This window comes from Phyllostomus discolor, chromosome 6 (genome assembly GCF_004126475.2).
Source record: "Phyllostomus discolor isolate MPI-MPIP mPhyDis1 chromosome 6, mPhyDis1.pri.v3, whole genome shotgun sequence".
Taxonomy (NCBI): domain Eukaryota; kingdom Metazoa; phylum Chordata; class Mammalia; order Chiroptera; family Phyllostomidae; genus Phyllostomus; species Phyllostomus discolor.
The window spans coordinates 102,855,659-102,868,459 of NC_040908.2; the positions used below are offsets into that span (position 1 = coordinate 102,855,659).

At 41.0% G+C, this 12,801-nt stretch overlaps 1 protein-coding gene across 1 annotated transcript; it reads right to left on the bottom strand.

Annotated features, from left to right (window-relative positions):
- Positions 1 to 2,591: 2,591 nt before the first annotated feature.
- Positions 2,592 to 9,538, bottom strand: MMP1 (matrix metallopeptidase 1). The gene is made up of 10 exons (XM_028516495.2): positions 9,374 to 9,538; positions 8,640 to 8,884; positions 8,398 to 8,546; positions 8,028 to 8,153; positions 7,199 to 7,354; positions 6,944 to 7,061; positions 4,738 to 4,871; positions 3,564 to 3,726; positions 2,959 to 3,062; positions 2,592 to 2,780 (listed from the first exon to the last, which is right to left on the bottom strand). The coding sequence occupies exons 1-10, from the start codon at positions 9,476 to 9,478 to the stop codon at positions 2,671 to 2,673; spliced, it is 1,410 nt and encodes a 469-aa protein (XP_028372296.1). The 5' UTR covers positions 9,479 to 9,538; the 3' UTR covers positions 2,592 to 2,670.
- Between the last annotated feature and the right edge of the window lie 3,263 nt (positions 9,539 to 12,801).

Consider the following 12,801-nt stretch of genomic DNA (forward strand, 5'->3'; position numbering starts at 1 on the left):
CTGGCTTCCCCTGCTAGGTGAGTGTTCTAGGAACCCATCTGTATCAGTGTACCAGCTGGCTTTGTTGGGAGAGGCTGCATTCTGCTTCAGGGAAATAGTTTTTGAAGATTCTTTCAACGTGCTTGCCCATTTCATGTGTGACTTACAAGCACATTTGCCCATACCATGCTGACTGTTAAGTTTTTGACTGAAAACAGAATGACCCCTGTACCCTACCCTCCCTATTTACCTGATCTAGCCCTGAGCAGCATTTTTTTTGTTTCCTCTGATGAATAAAGTTCTCAAAGGGAAACATTTTGCTGATATGGAAGAGACACAACAAAAAACGGCAGCAGCACTAAAAGGCATCAAAATTGACAAGTTCAGAAACTGTTTTGAGCAGTGGAAAAAATGTCTTAGTAGGTGTGTTGCATCAAATGTAGAGTACTTTGAAGGTGACCAAAGTTTAAACATGTAAACATAAATACCCAATGTTTTATAAATACATTCTGGGTTTTTTGTGTCTGCGCCCTTCCCAGTATGTGCAGCATTATTTATTAAAGCCCCTAAACTGGACCAGCCCAAAGCCAGTGGATAAAATGCACCCATATGGTGTTGAGCACAATAAGGCACATCAAAGAGAACATATTCTTGACTCAACGTAGTGCAAGAATAGCCAACTTTAATCTAAGATGTTACAAGTCAAGCAGTGGGTGCCTTTCGGAAGCAGAGCCCCATGGTGGGTGCTCCTGGTGCTGTTATCCAGACCTTCTTCAGTACCGCTGAAGCCAGCCTTCTGGCCACTGTGAGGGGTGGTGGCTGACAATGCCCAGTGTTCTCTGCCCTTCCCCTTAAAACCAGACCTCAGCTGATGGCTGATGGACACAGGGGTGCACAAGGCTCATTCCTTTGCCTCCATGTGGGACTAACTGATTCAATTTTTGCTCAGAGCTCCCTGATCATAAGATCAGAGCAATCTCTGTCTGAGATCACATTCTTTACCATGTTTAGCATTTTCCGCACTCTAAAATGTTTCCCCTACTGCTCTTCTCCTGTAAGCATTCCTCCCCCATGGCCACAGTAAGGAATTCCCATTTCAGGCTCTGATCCTGGAGAAGTAAGCTAGCACAGAGGTGAACACTGATGTGAGGGACTTGGGGGGTCCTGTTGTGGTGCCAACAATGTTCTCTTTTTTGAGCTGGGTGAGAGTTACATGGGTTGTTAATGTTGCAATAACTCATTAGTATAAACATTTATGGCATGTGCTTTTTTCTGCATTCATGTTATACTTCAATATAAACATGTTTCTTAGAGGGAGAGACTGACCAAAGGAGAGGTTACACTGCTCTTCACATTCTTGAGTTGAAAACTTCCTTCTTCAGAATCATGAGCACCTCAAAATATTCTCAAGACTCTCTATGGACTTGGAAAACCTGGGAACACTCTGGGTACCTTCTGAGTGACTCAGAATTCATGAGACTGGAAGCTCCCTGCAAGACTTCTACATACATAAACATCCTCCCCAGTCAGGTACGAAAGACTAGACAGTCCTTGTCTAGAAAAATTAGATTATTCAGCCTTCACAAAATCTAAAATCTTCATAGCTTAGCAAAAGGAAAAGATTATCTCTTAAGCAACATTTACTGAAATTTGGGGTAACTGTTTAGAGTAGTGGACATTCAAGCTTCTTCTATCGTATGCAAATTCTCTTGAGACCTGCCCCATATAATCAGCACAGCAGAGGGAGACCACTGGAGAGATTTGTACCAGCAATCAAATGTTCCCATCTGGAAGTGATATTGGTCATTTCTGGGCACAGTCCATAGGCCACGGCGAGTCAGACGCCACTGCTCACTCCACCCCTACAACTATAGGGAGTTAGACTGTGGGAAAACATAGTCCTTCCATGCACCCAGAAGAAGAGAGAAGAATGTCCCTTTAGAAAACTCTATCATGCCATCAATACTTTACCTAAAACCAGTTTGGAATACTTCTATAAGACAAGGGAAATAGACTTTTTCTCCCTTCTATATGATGTAAATTCTATGAGAATGAAAAATAATTGAACTTTTTGCATTTCTTGATTTCCACCATGAATATTTTGCATAGTTGTTTACTTCCCATTTCAAATTTAAAACTTAAGCTCTGTAAGTATGGCGCTATAATCAGGGGATAACAATATTATAACTTAAGTATAGTAGAAAATGTATAAAACAGTAGAGACAAAGAGGTTTTATTCCAAATATAAAACATTTTATTTTCTGTAACGAAAGTTGTCCTTGTGCATCAGGATAATAAGCTAGTGGCTGCACAGGTGTTCTTGAGCTGTGTTTTCTCTGGTGAAGACTCATATCTCTTTCTTTCTTGAAAGGAGATGTTCATCACTGGGGTTGCTCCCCAGGTTTGGTGTCAGAGTGTTATACTTTGAAAAAGAGCTTCTCTTTTTTTCCAAAACTGGCTGATGTGTAATGATAAGCCATGAACTTGACCTTCCTTAGCACTCATTTGTGGAACTAAATTATAACAGTGCATAAAACATGGCATTCTAAATCATAAAAAGCATGTGCAGAATGAGGTATAAAGAAAATTATACTTAATAGCCTTGTATTCTTAAAACATTTTGGTTCTTCATGAAAATACCTTCCTTGGGCTCTCAAAATAAAATTTTCTGTTCAACATAGAAGCAGTTGGTCAATTTTGTCTACAGTTGAACCAGCTATTAGCTTTCTGGAGAGTCAAAATTCTCTTTGTTTTAGGATCAAACTTGTATTGCCTTGTTCCATGGAAGAAGTAGAGAAATCCTAGAAACAAAACCAAAGAGACTTACTACATTATACAATTTCTAGGTTTAACTTGAATTCTTGAAAAATCCAAGTCATTTGTGAGAACAAATAATTGTTGGTATTTGTTGTTCTACATAATAATACTGATGCTATTCTATGGCAACAAAATAGAGGAAATATATATACATTTACTTACCATTTTTCTGGAAAACAGCATCAATTTTTTTGCCAATTCCAGGAAACTCAGCTGATATCATTTTGGGATAACCTGCATCCATGGACCGTTTGTATTCATCATACCTGGTCAAAAAGTAATTAAAAGTGTCAGAACCATTGGTTAAACATGTAGCCCTCTCAAAATCAATACAGGAAATTCACCAATAGGAATGTAATAAGAACTTTTAATTCCCTAGGTCATGAGTAAAATGAAGGTGGGCAAGTGGGACGAGGTGAGGTAGGATGTTGGGTAGACTAGAGGATTTGCAAGGCCCCTCTAGACTCCAGCATCCAATTTTAATTTTCCATTTGGTGCCACACAGTGTCCTTATTAAGGTACAATGTAACTAAAGATAAATTCCATTGGCTAAAGTAGCTCTATGAGGATAAATGCCCTCCTTTTTGCGTCTTCTTTTTCAAATTCAGACCCAAGTGCTCCCTGGATTCCTGGCACAGGTATTGCACGATGGTTATTAATCAAGAGACTTGGATGCTGGACTGGCCACAGCCGTTCATAGAAAAGGCAGCTAGCTAAGGCATGACGATCATTCGTAAATGGTGCCATCTATTGCACTCGGTCTTTACCTCCAGTATTTGTCAGCAACAAAGAAGTATGTTTTTCTAGTAGCTTCCTCAAAAACAGCAGCGTCAATATTCTTCACACTTTGGGGGAAGCCAAAGGATCTGTAGATGTCCTTGGGGTATCCGGCCAGCACTTCCTGCCCCTGAACAGCCCAGTACTTATGACCTGCCAATCAAGAGACAGTGATGAAACACTCACCCAGGGCACCAAGAGACAGTGAGCAGATTTCCAGCTTAGTCTTGCTAGAACAGTGTCCTACTGCACAGCACAATGAACCAGGGAGAGTGTTAAAAATACTCATTTTGGTATCCTACCACAGACAAATTAAATCAATTATATTTTAAAGAGTTTTCTAGATGATTCTAACATACAGCATCTTTGCAAGTGATGGGTTGATGGAGTTGGGGACTTTATCCAAAGCAGGATATTTAAATGACTAAAGAGTTCATGATGCCACCTCAGGCATAGTCATTTCATGGTAATTCAGGACTTCCTATACTTTAATATACATACAAATCACCTGGGAATCTTGTTAAAATTTAAGAAGGTTTGGAGTGGGACCTGACAACATGAATGGACCTTGAGGGCATTATGCTCAGGGAGATTCTGTATTTCTTACAAACTCCAGGTGATGTCAGCATTGTTGGTTTGAGCATCACCCTTTGATCACAAGGCTGCAGCATCCCTATCCGCTGCCCAGTGAGAGGTCCTCCCCAGCCCTCTCAGGAGAGTCATTTGCATTAAAATAGCTCTAGGACATCAAACAATGCAAATGTTTCTGTTGCATCCTTTTTACAGTGTTGGTCCAAGTATCTCAATTGTATTTCTCAGCATCCCTGAGGGTGTAGAGAGGGTTTAAAATACATAAATAGTTTTCACAGTAAATACTTTCATGAGTCTAGATTCATAAAACAGGCCAGAAAATTTATATCTCCAGTCATATGTTTTTTATTTAAAATGCCTGAGAAATGCACTATGTGATTCTTTTTTTTTTTTTTTATTTCAATCATTGTTCAAGTACAGTTTTCTAACACTATGTGATTCTTAATTAAGGTGATGGATTGACATTGATTTGGGGAGACTTAGATGTTTAAATTCCATGGAGAGAAAGGAATCAGTACTCTCTTATATTGCAGCCAATGAAAAGTTAATTCATAAAATAATTGGAAGCATTACCTTTGAAAAACCGGACTTCATCTCTATCAGCAACCTCATAAGCAGCTTCAAGTCCACTTGGCAGATTTGGCCAGAAAACAGTGATAAAATTGAGCTCAGGTTCCGGGTAGTAAGAATTAATGCGCATGTAGAACCTGGTTTGAAAAATAGAAGAAAAGAGAAAAAAGTTTTGATCTAGTCTATAGCAAGTTCTGGCTGACATTCAGTTCCTTCTTACCACTGGCACTAGTCATGTGCTGGTAAATGTCTAACACCTGGCTCTCTAAGGCAAGGGCTGGGAGGAGTAGCATGGCTTGTAGCATTTGTGTATTTCCAGGGTGGAAATACTGTCGCTCTGGCTGATTTTGAAAGATTTGAGGTAGCACCCCATTGTGTGGCATTCCTACCACACAAACACATTAGGTATGAACAACAACAAGAATATAAAGAAAAAGTAAAATATGGTAAAATAATTACAAAGGGGTGACTTTTAATTAATTTTATTATCTTTGGCTTAAATATAATTGTGAGTTGATGTAATTTAACTTTTCATGATGGTTGTGTTTAACAGCCATCTTGCAAAATTCTCAAACTGTAGAACTCAGCTTCGGCGAGCCCGTAGGATCCCTCTGTAGCCAAGGCCAGCGGGAACACAGCACTGATGTTCTACAGCAGTGTACACTTCCCACACCCAGGCCCTGCACCAACATCCTGCCTTACTTCACAAAACCCTGTACGAAAATATTACTCTCTTTTTACAGATAAGAAATGAAGATCAGGGAGGTTGAAGGGAGCTAAGGCCACACAGCTGATAAGACATAAAGGTTAATTTTAAACTCAAGTCTGGCAGCCTCTCCCTTTGCCTTGCTGTGGTTGGTGGTTTACAAGGCTGATTCCACAATTGATAGGGACTGGGGAAATAGCAAAGCATAGACTGTCATGTGGGCTGACAGAAGCATCTCCAGATTCTAGGCCACAGGAGACTATGACATTGGCCGTCAGAAATCTTACTTCTGGATTCAGCCCTGCACCTGACTGACTGTGAGGCCTTGGACAAGTCAGTCACTAGCACTGTTTTGTCTTCCATGTCTTCATGACTTGGTGTCATTTAAATGATCTCAGTGTCCCTTTAGTTCCTGCATATTCTAGACTTGGTTTTATTCCTTAGAGTAATCCTTCAAATGCTTGTTTGAATAGGTGCCCTGCTATACTGAGAGATTTGCTTCAACACTCCCAGAGTTATTTCCTCAGCACTCCCAGAATTGAGCCACACCTTGGATAGTTTACACCCAGCCTTCTCTTTTACAATCAAAATTGGTAAAGAAGACAATGATGAAATGCATTAGCAGCCAATATCCTGCATTCTGGGGTAAATATGACCACAATGTATTAAAACAGCAGCGATGACACTGCAAACAGTAGCTGAGGAGAATCAAGACTTTCTGAGCACCCCTACTCTCTATGTGCTGTGGACTGCATCGCTCAGAAGACTGTGTTATTATTTTGCTTGGTCCTTTAGGGATCAGTACAGTACATAGAGTAGGTTTATTCCTCATGTGGGAGGGGACCCTAGCCTTTTTGAGGCTGCACGCTGCAGAGGGAAGCACATGAGTGAGGGAAGCTTGTGAGTGCTCCCACCCACCTAAGAGAGGGGCCTCTCTAACTTACGGGAATTCTTGCATGGTGGCTCCTACCTCTCTCTGGGCCTCTGGGGGCCACAGAGACATGTCACCACCACAGGGCTTGGGAGAATCATCTTTTCCAGAACAGAAGCTGTGATACTTAAAGGGAATCAGCATGATGGTGTTATGAGAAGGACTGATTTATCTCAGTAAAGTACATGCTATCATCACATCAGAACACCACCAGTGAATGAGCCCTGGTGTGGGAGTCAGAAGACCAACTCCCACTCTGCCACTGATGAGCGCTGTGCCCTAAGGATCTCTATCCTTCTCTCTCTGCCTTACTTTACTGATTTGTAAAATGGGATTATATTTACTGGCTTTCTGCTTCAATTGTATTTTTTCCCTTAGAATCAAATGGCAAAATACATGTGGGAAAACAAAGTTGTTATAAGTTCATTAGATTTTTCCCATGCAAAAAAGTGCTACCATATAACTATGTAAACAAATATAAGTAATGTGTGAAGCATAGTAGTGACCCATATGGATCCACAGTAGTGAGTGTTATTATTATTACAAACACAAAATGAAAATTGATGTCTTACTTGTCTTTGAAGAACATCACCTCTCCCCGAATCGTAGTCACAGCATCAAAGGTTAGCTTACTATCACACACCTGTGGGGTCTGTGGGCCCACTGGCTGGACAGGGTTTTCGGAGGGTCCTAAGAGAAAAGGAGATCTGGAGTTAGCATGCCTGGCATGGGAAAATTATGTGAACAATAAAAGGCAGCTTCGTAAAAGGTACAGTGAGTGGCTGCTGTAAGGGCCCCTTGTCTGTGATGTTTTCCGTTATACCCACCGTATATGGCCTGGATACCATTGATGTCATCCTGAGAGAGCTGAACGTCACCGCTGAAGATGTAGCTGGGGTACATCAAAGCCCCAATATCATTAGAATGAGAGAGTCCAAGGGAGTGGCCCAGTTCATGGGCAGCCACACGGTACAGGTTGTAATCTGAAAGGGCCGATAAACCCATTTGTGATTACTTGAAATGTTTTCAGTTTTAAGATATTTAATTAGGGAGTAATCTACAACCCTACAAGAACTAATGCTCATATTTTCTTCACAGCTTTTTAAAAAACATATAAAACTTTTTTCCTAAAGTGAGAGGAATTCATTAATAGTGAAGAGGTAGGTTAAAGCCTAAACTGATAGAATAAAAAGGCAAACTCAGTCCCCTGAGGGTCTAGCACAGACTCCTCAGTCTTGCCAGTGATTAGATAATATGTATTATTTCAGAGAAGCAAGAACTTCTATTAATATATGTTTTCCTATTTACAAAACTGATACCTGCTCAGTGCTGGGGGTTATGTAAAGCACATACAGCCTTTCCTCAGTTGACTCCCACAGAATCTTACAAATTCTATGGAGGTGCCCACAAGTAAACCATTAGGATTTTCAACATTTTCTTAATACAGATTTTAGTGTGGCCTATGTGTAGCCAGTAAGATGTTGTTACTAACAGGAATATCCTTTCCTTACACTTTTCTAAATGTACCATGGATTTTCTAAACAGTAGGGGAAAATGTATACTTCTATAAATGTATTCTTTCAGTTAAATTATTAATTATTACAATGAATCATAAAGGGGTGGGGGAATTGAGAAAGGCAAGATTAATTGACTTACCTCTGAAATCACTGGTCCACGTTTCATCTTCATCAAAATGAACATCCCCTCCTAAATGTGGGCCTGGTTGAAAAGCATGAGCGAGGTTTCCTCCCGATCCATAAAAGGGAGAATTGTCTCCATGATCTGCAATAAACAGAATTCAACATATGTATGTTTTTCTCGGTTCTTATTTATGGTAACACAGGGGAGCAAGTCCTTGCTTTGCTAAGCATCCAACAGACTTCCATCCAATGGGATACAGTTTCCCTCCTTAAGTCCACGAAATCAACATTTCTCTTAAACAAGGAATTCTAGCTGTGAAGCTGAAGAGGTAAGGGGTCAGGTGAAGTTAAGGTCAGGATACTTTCGTACTACAAGAAGAGCTTACCTCCCCTGACAAAGGATATCATTATGTCTGCTTGACCCTCAGAGATCTTGGTGAAAGTCAGGGGTGAGACCCTACTCCAGAGTTGAAAAGCTTTCTCGATGGCGTGGTCCACATCTGCTCTCGGCAAATCTGGTGTGTAATTTTCGATCCTAAAAATGAAGCACAACAGAAACATATCGGACCTCATTTCTTACAGCTCTGATGGGAAGTAACATTCTCAGTCTGGTGCTCAGTCTGGTTACCTGTAGGTCAGGTGCGTGCTCTCCCACCGAGGGTTCCCCTCAGTGAGGACAAACGGAGCCACATCTGGCACCCCGCATCTGGCCTGCTTCATCACTTTCCGGGTCTCAGCATCCGGCTTCCCAGTGACTTTCAGCCCAAAGAATTTCTGCATTTCCTTCAGTTTTTCAACCACAAGGCTACTCTTTCTCTGTCTTTCAATTTGTTCCCCATTACTCTTCAGGTTGTAGTAGTTCTCCAGGTATTTCTGGTAAAAGATAATATTATTCTAACGCTGGAAGGAAAATCTCGCTCATTTTTCTAAAGATTTGCCATATGAAGTTTTAGTGAAACAGGGAACTACTTCCAAAGATTGTATTTAGATTTCATGGTCCTAATTACTTTATCGTTGGTAGAAACTAATTTCAGAGAGTAATGTCCCTACCATTAGTTACTATGAAGTCAGAATTATAATTTGTAGAGTCAAATATGCATATCTTTATGCATTCCTTTAGTTCCCTTTCATCTCCAACTAGAAAAGAAGTGTCTATGTATGGCTACATTTTTGTTCATACATATTTGGGGAGCGTGACCATTCTAACAAAAATACCTTTGTAGAAAATTCACCCTTAAATAAATTTGAGATAATAACTACTACTACTCTGCTGTACTGTAAATGGGAAAAATGTAAATAATGTACTGTGGGAAAATGCAAATAAAGTCTTTGCCATTTCTGGCATTGAAATTCAGCACTTACCTGGACCATCTCCACATCATCTTCTTGCATTTTTGAAGTCACTGCTGGGAAGCCATGAGACCCCACGCTCCAGAGCAGCAGCAGCAGCAGAGGAAGGCTGTGCATGCTGGCCTCTGTCTCCCTTCTCAGGTAAAGAAATCCGATGCCTGCTGCTCCAGTATCTCAACTAGGAAGTTCCCTCTTCATATATAGAGTCCTTGCACTTCCAGAAAGCCGGAAGTGGTCTGACTCACGTTTCATAACATCCTCTGGATTAGTAGTGAATAGCCTGAGCAATCATCAGAAGTGATGACGCGGAGTAGATTGTTTGGGTTTGCTTGGTGAGGCAATCTTGTGATTAATAACAGACAGGACTTGTGAGAAGGAGATGCACTGCACCATGTAAACAGTTGTTTTCTCTAGTTTGTTTCTATTCTATTTGGAAATGGCCTTGTTATATAGAACACTGATCACAGAGTATTCCACGATCGTTTTTAAAAATGAGCTTTGCTACTTGATTCTGCTTGTTGTAAAGTGATCCAGGTTGTGCACACACCTTGCTTCCGGGGCAGAGGGCAGGACTGCTGACACCCTGTGCTCTATGACCGCTCGGCACCTGTAGTGACTGAAATTCATTTAGCTCCACAGGCATTCACTTTGTGGTGGTTTTCCTGGGTTCAGTGGGGTTTCCTGCTAAGCTGCTTGGTACACTGTTTGCATAGCACCGTGGTGTCCCTTAATCTTTATTCAGGCCCAGGATTTGAGAGCCTTGGTTGAGAAGACCCTAGTCCACAGATGGGATACGAGGTGACTCTCTGATGTGCATACACCCTACCCATCGTCATCACAGGAAAAACAGGTTCCTTCTCTGAAACCTGTCAGAGAGTACCAGGTGCCACAAATGTGAGTCGGGGGTTTGCTTTTAATCATCCTTGTTTTCCTGAATGTGAGCAATCTTTCCTCCATGGGGCTAGGCATGATTATTTACTCTATTTATGTATTCACTCATTCAGATGATCTTATTTAGCACCCTCTGTGCACCAATTACTATAGGAGTTGCTAATTACTGAAGAGACATCTTATGGGACACCTAAGATGGTTTTAATGAAAGTCTGCATAAAGTTTCACAGATTAGCTTTACAAAAGGTACTGGGAAGGGACTCTGGAGCTGGTCCTGCCCTAAGTTACCTGACCATAAATCCACTTCCTTCTGTCACAGTTTTTAATCTTTGCCAGTACTAGTGCCACCTCTACTATTATGTTTGTATTTTTCCTAAATTTACTGGAAAAGTTTTTCCCTTTTATAGGCTAACATGTCTGTGAAATCATAGCTAAGTGAACTATTATTTTTGTATGCACGTTAAAATAAGCACACGATTATGTTATGAAAAATACACATCCATGTTTTCATGTTCCACATCCGGTTGTCTCGGGCACTGCCAATGGCATCCATTCCAGTCTCAGAGAGAACAGCTGGTCTCAGTCTGTAGCTTCTTGTATTCATGTCTCACCCTCCTTCCTTGAAAGTGTTTAAATGAGACACGCAGTTGAGAAACACTTGCCGGCCTTCTTCCGCTGCTTCCTCATGGTGTCTTCTACCTTACCTGCCGGGTCAGGTTTGCTTTCTCAGGACTTTTCTCATCTTACTGATATGATTTCTTCCCTACACTAAGAACAGCATCATATGTGTATACGGTGCTTCAATATGTGTTGTACTGATAGAAAAGAACTAATTTCTTGCTTAATCATTTAACCACAACTTCCTCATCTAAGTAGAGTGATATGAGAGTTCAAAAGAGTACTAGGAACTGGGAGAAGTTTCACAAATATGAAATCCTCCCCTTCCCAAGGACATCAGCTAGAAGTTGGGGCAATGATCAAAGAAAAGTAGCAATTGAAGTGACCCAGCACAAGCAAGGAAAAATAGTGAAAGGAGCTCATTATGCTAGATGTTGAACACTGGCTGTTTTCCAGGTCAAGGGTGGCAGACACACTGGCTATTAGGAACTCTGGTCAAGGTGATGAGGTTGCTCCCAGGCCTGAGGCCTGGGAAACAAGGATTAACTCAGGAGATCAGCGCCGTGACCATCTGAACAGGGCAATCAATTAGATAAGATATCATTCTGGAAGAGTCTCACACAAGGTTCAGTCTGACAAAAGTCTATCTATCCTACAGTTAAGAAGTTTTCGAACTTTTTAAAACTACTCTATCCTTTTAAAAAATCCCTTTTGGGAAACCAGTTTGTAAACCAGATAAAAGAAGAAGTGCTCTGATGGAAGCGGGAATGGGGCCTGGGAATGCCACCTACTCACCCCCACTGTGTCCCCTGCCCCCCTTTCCCTAGCAAAGCCTCCGGTGTTTGTGGTTCAGTGGCTTGAAGCTTAAAAATCATGGATCTAGTCCAGCCCCTTGATTTTCCAGAATAAGAAACAAAAGAACAGAGAAGTTGCCTACAGATTGGAGGTCACATCTCTGCATGGAAGGGAGGATGCGGAGGGGGGAGGGTACGTGGCAGAAAGAACCTGGACTTGAACCAGTCTCTCCTGACCCAAGTCCAGGAGCCCTTGAGTTAAAAACTCTGTGCGTCTCCTCACAACTTCAGTGATGCTGATGTGGACTGGAAACTGGTTACTTAAAACAGCTTTTTGTTAAATTTCTTCCTAAAGTAACAAAGAATTTTAAATCAAGTTTTGGCTAAGCAGCAAGCTTCAAAGTTTCATGTTGCCCTGAATCTTGAAATTTCCAGTTAGGTATTTGTGGCAGAACACGTGTAACTTCTGAGCTAATGCCAGTTCATGATTTACTTGAGAGTGAAAGAGAAAACATAAAAATCCAGAACAAAAGAGCTAGGAATTCAATCCTACTCAAATCTTAGCAATGCCTGGATTTGGCCTAGTTTCCAAGAAACTAAAAACATGTTGAAACTTTGTTGCTCTTCACATCCAGATGTTTTTCTCTGGGAGCCTCTCCTTTCCCCATAATTTCCTTTTGGATGTAATTTGGAGGAGACTGTTCCTGTGCCCTTTACCCCCAGGAGAATGACTGGTTTAAGAGGTTCCCATGATTGTGACCATGCCTACTAACTCCTGACTGTTTCCAAACAGGCAAATTATTTCCTTTCCATGGTTTTCTTTGTTGCTTCATATTGACTGCTCTGTGAAAAGACCCAAATGTGTGTGTATTCTTCCATATTAATTCAGTCTTGTGATTTCAATTTTGCTTCATATTTTTTATGCTTGGAAATTCAAAATTTTCAATTTTGGATTTCAATTTGAGTGTCATATATTTTCTATTTCTTTGATCCTACAGGTCTTGAAGGATATTTAGCTAGAAAGTTTCAACATTTGATGCTGTTTTGCTTTGGGAGCGACACAAGGGAACACTCTGTCCCACCCCACGTCTTCCCCCACCTACTTTACGGCAGGCAGCTTTACAGACAACTGTGTGC

Coding starts and splice junctions, on each gene's coding strand:
- MMP1 (XM_028516495.2), bottom strand. CDS start 9,478: ATGCACAGCCTTCCTCTGCTGCTGCTGCTGCTCTGGAGCGTGGGGTCT. Junction 8,547..8,639: donor AGCACGCACCTGACCTACAG/GTAACCAGACTG, acceptor CTTCATTTTTAG/GATCGAAAATTACACACCAG. Junction 8,154..8,397: donor GATATCCTTTGTCAGGGGAG/GTAAGCTCTTCT, acceptor TGTTTATTGCAG/ATCATGGAGACAATTCTCCC.